The sequence below is a fragment of the Pararge aegeria genome, chromosome 4 (assembly GCF_905163445.1).
Source record: "Pararge aegeria chromosome 4, ilParAegt1.1, whole genome shotgun sequence".
NCBI lineage: Eukaryota > Metazoa > Arthropoda > Insecta > Lepidoptera > Nymphalidae > Pararge > Pararge aegeria.
The window spans coordinates 5,031,134-5,035,739 of record NC_053183.1 but is presented as its reverse complement, the minus strand read 5'-3'; the positions used below and the strand labels follow the sequence as shown (position 1 = coordinate 5,035,739).

Below are 4,606 nucleotides of genomic sequence, written 5' to 3'. Positions count from 1 at the left end.
AGGGGAAAAGGCTTGGAAATGACATGAAAATATATAAAAAGTATAAGTAAGTAACAGAGGGAGACCGGCCAGATCCCCTATTCTGCCTGCTCTTTGATATTACTTTCTAGTAAAAAGTAACCTTTACTATTTTTTAATACAAAGGGGAAATCTCCGTGTGAGATACAAAACTTCCTGGGGATGTGGGATTCTTACCCACTAAAACCCCCTCAGTGGCTATCCTCGGTACGTATTGGGAAGCTTCGGAATCTCCAGGTAACACGCCGGTTCCTCCCTTGTGCTACGCCCAAAAGGCTCATCCCAGGAGAAACGGCCCCCCCGACCTCGTGTATCTGGCTGGTAGGCACGGCAACATGTGCCAAAACGAGTTGCTATCGTGCCGGGGCCCCACAGAGGTAAAAGTAGGTGACCGGTCAGGTCAGCCTGCTCTCTGATCTTTCTAGAAACCTAAATCTCACTATAAGTATGTAAAATGCAGTAACCAGAGTACTAGAGTAGTAATTGTATGTATTCATGTATTAAATCACTCACAGGTCATTTTGTCCTATGTGTTTATAAACCTTGCCCTTTACAGCTTATTATTTGGATACATAGCTTAAGAGGTAGTGAAAAATTTAAATTACAGGACATACGCGAGTGGCTTCTGCCCATAATTAAGGTATCCAAAAGGTCAATATTACAACTTTATAAAAGACCCCTTATTCATCAAGGGTGAAACCACGGTAAACTAGCTATAAGATTTTTACTATTTATACGTATTTGAAATAGTAAAAACCTTTGGATTTTGCCCATGGGCCATGGACATAATATACTGTTATTTATTTACGTATTTTATGTTGATTCATTTTAACATAAGGCTTGACTCAAACGATTTCAATGGTGTTAACCTTTACATGACAAAATTCTTTTTTATGTCATAATCTGTAAAATAATGGTTAAATAATATATTGCATCCGTTGTTTTGTTATACTTTTCTTTTTTTATGTACTTTTTGTTGTGTGCAATAAAAGTATATTCATTCATTCATCCATTCAATCTGATAAATATTAGTTAAAGATTAAATAATTGTAAAAACATTATTGAACTGCTCTTTACCTTTTAACCCTATGCGTGATCTACCTTGACATTACAGTTAAGGCTGCAGAATCAATACCTACGGATTGAGCAGTACAGTGCCTACTGAGGAAGTTAAGTTCAATACTTTATGTATAAAGGTTTATAATTGTATTATTAGATATAAAAACAAGTTACACTGGGTAGTTACTCGCAAAAATCACACATACAAAAAAAAAACTATTTTCAATCAGAATCTATTAAATTCTACTTTAATACTTTTGTTTCATATTACCATGATTTCCTTAAGGCCTTAACACAGAGGTCACATCCGTATTATAAAACTGAGCAACAAAATATTACGAAATCATACCTTACTTGTACTTTATTGTGTTAAGTGATGTGATTCAATTAAAATGATAACGTTTATTCTAATAATTTTCTATGTGCTACACTCTACATATACAATCCCTGCAAAATGGCCACATAAATTTATTTCTTTCGAACCACCGGAAACGAGACCTATTAAAAGACCTTTGGGATACATCGAGGACACATATCTGAATTTCACGCAATTAGCCACAAAATATGGATACCCATCAGAACAACATAGTGTTATAACAGAGGATGGTTACGTTCTGACAGTTTTCAGGATACTTCCCAAGTGTTCACCAGCAAAAGGATTTCCCGTGATACTTGGCCACGGAATCTACGACAGTTCAGACACGTGGATTTTTACGGGCCCAGATACAGGACTGGGATATATTCTATCAAATAATTGCTACGATGCGTGGGCAGTCAACTTCAGAGGAAATACCTATTCGCGCAAGCATTTACGCCTAGATCCAGAAAAAGATTCGGCATTTTGGGAGTTTTCTTTCGACGAAAACGGCAATTATGATTTGCCGGCCTTGATAGACTATATTTTGAATGTTACTGAGAAGAGCAGCGTTTATTATGTAGGCCATTCGCAAGGATCGACAGACTTTTTCGTCATGGGCTCGCTAAGACCAGATTATAATGAGAAGGTACGATTATCAATACAACTAGCGCCGGTAGCTTGGATGAAGAATATAAAAAGCCCTATTCCAAAAATTTTATCACGAAGATCAAAAGAAATAAGAAGTGCTCTTGAATTTGCAGGGTACAATGAAATTTTTGCAAAACATCAACTGACACATTTGGTGCCAGAACTTCTGTGTCAAATAGCTCCGAATGCAGTGTGTGGCACAGTATTGGCCTTAACCACAGGTTACAAATTGGGCTCCATCACGTCATTAAATTTAGCAATTGGTATCGGTCATTTACTTGTTGGTGTTTCTGTTAAAACTCTGACTCATTTTGCGCAATTGGTTGACTCTGGGCAGTTTCGGCGTTACGATGAAGGAAAAGCAGGAAATACTAGGAAGTATGGATCAACGTTGCCTCCAAAATACGATGTATCTCTTATAACTTCTCCCGTAGTGCTGATTAGTGCTAAAAACGATTGGTTATCCACTCCAGAAGACTTATTTATTTTGACTTCAAGATTGCCGAATTTAGTTGAAAATTATGTTGTACCAGAACCAACATGGAGTCACAACAATCATGTTTGGGGAGTGAATGCGACGGAATTGGTATTCGAGAAAATTTTAAGTTTTTTTCAAAAGTTCAATACTTGACCATGTCAAGCTTATAAATTGAAGGATTATCAAATGTCGTGGAGAAAACTTGTGTTCTAACTGCAAAATTTCTTAGTTAAAATTGAAACCAAAGATAAGATTAGTAAGCTATCTAAGCATTTCTAAGGCATTTCAAGGTACTCGTCATTAATTATATTGTTTCGGGAATAAAGTTGGTGAGGTTAAAAAAACTGAGTTAACAAAAAAGAACGCGAGTTCGTAAGTAAAATTCGCCCGTTTCGATGACCTCTTTGTTAAATTTTCACTCGTTTTATGTATACTTATTTATATTTAATTTTTTAAATAATCTTTAAAAATATTATATGAAATAGGAACGGTCTAAATTTTAATATCTAATGCCTTCCCCAGATAACATTCTCACTGTCTTTAGAGGTACCACATAACTATTTAATATTTTCAGTTATCGAACTCGTTTTAACTAATTTACTGACAAAAAGCATAGTATATTTCCAGGAACGTGTGATGTGTAATGTATGTATAAGTAGGTATATTAAATGTTGGATAAGTAGATCCTTCTACACAGCTGGAGCTTATATGTGTGTAGCAACGCATCCATCTCAAGCACTGGAACTATTATATATAATCTTCGTCCGTTCGACTTCGTCTGGGTTAGATTTTGTTTTTTGATGTGGCATTACTTTAAGTTCTAAAATAATTTAAAGTATTCAGTATCGCTAAGCCTTAAATGAGGGGTTTGCTGCTGTCCGCTGAGGAGTTCTATCCTCTATCTCCAACCACATTCGTCAGATCTCAAAGTTTGGGCAAAATTAAATACATATTATAAACTCTATAGTACAAAAATAATTATTTAAATCGGTTATAATTTGTCGGAGTTATGGTGTAAAATCGTCAAACACTTCCATCCCCTCTCCCAAAAAAACCAAGCTTAATGTCGGAATAAAAAGTATCCTATATTACTTCTCACACTTTCAAGAATATGTGTACTTCTTATAATGTTTTCATGAGGATCGGTTAAGTAGTTTTTGCGTGAAAGCGTAACAAACAAACTTACATTGACATTTATAATTATAAAATTAGTAGGGATAGGGAAGTAGGGATAGGTTTGAAAGATGGATAGTATTGTAATTTATGAAGTCAAAGACAAAATCAAATGCACGAATTTGACACTGGCGAAACCGCGAACATTTACATATTTTATTAAGTTAAAAAATTATTAATTCGATTTAAATTTAGGTCGTGATTTAAAGCGTAATATCTTTTACTCCCGTGTCAAACATTTTTTACATAAATTTCAAAAGCAGTTTTAAACCTTTGGTTGGTCACTATAATTAACAATCTAAAGCTGTATTTTAACTTTAAACGCCCTTGACTTTATACGTGGGTCAGGTACAAGTGTCATAATGAACATCGAATCAATTTTTTATCCATATTTTAATAATAAAATAAGGATACAAGGACGAACCTATTTATAATAGCTGACAACTATTTTTATAGACATTATTCATTTTTTTGCTTATATATAAATTTTTGGAGGGTTGCATTAGTTTGCTTTTAAGCCCGTTACATTTGTCGCGAAAATTTTTGGACTAGACTCAATATGTTTATCAACCTTAGGAAAAAAATCAAACAATAAAAAAAAATCTTTATATGAAAATTACTCGCAAGTGTAACACGTTTACGGCCATTGTTAATAAATCGACATCGAGCTAAGAATAAGTTCTCAAGTTCGGTTTTAAGCTCAGATTAATCAAATCCTAGAGGATCTGCTGTTAATTCGACGTCGGTTTGTTAATACGGGCCTGAGATGGACACATCAGTCATCAATATAATTTACTACCATGCCTTGTAGGACTACATTCCGGCCGCTGTAAAAAAAAAGTGTGTGTACTTTCACGCGTTAGAAGTTACAC

At 34.8% G+C, this 4,606-nt stretch overlaps 1 protein-coding gene across 1 annotated transcript; it reads left to right on the top strand.

Annotated features, from left to right (window-relative positions):
* The first annotated feature begins 1,469 nt into the window (after window positions 1-1,469).
* On the top strand, window positions 1,470-2,714 carry LOC120623491 (lipase 3-like). Its single transcript, XM_039889529.1, has one exon. It carries the CDS (start codon window positions 1,470-1,472, stop codon window positions 2,712-2,714), a length of 1,245 nt encoding a protein of 414 aa, XP_039745463.1.
* Window positions 2,715-4,606: the final 1,892 nt, after the last annotated feature.

What these genes read in the sequence shown, in the direction of transcription:
- LOC120623491 (XM_039889529.1), top strand. Translation starts at nt 1,470, where the DNA reads ATGATAACGTTTATTCTAATAATTTTCTATGTGCTACACTCTACATAT.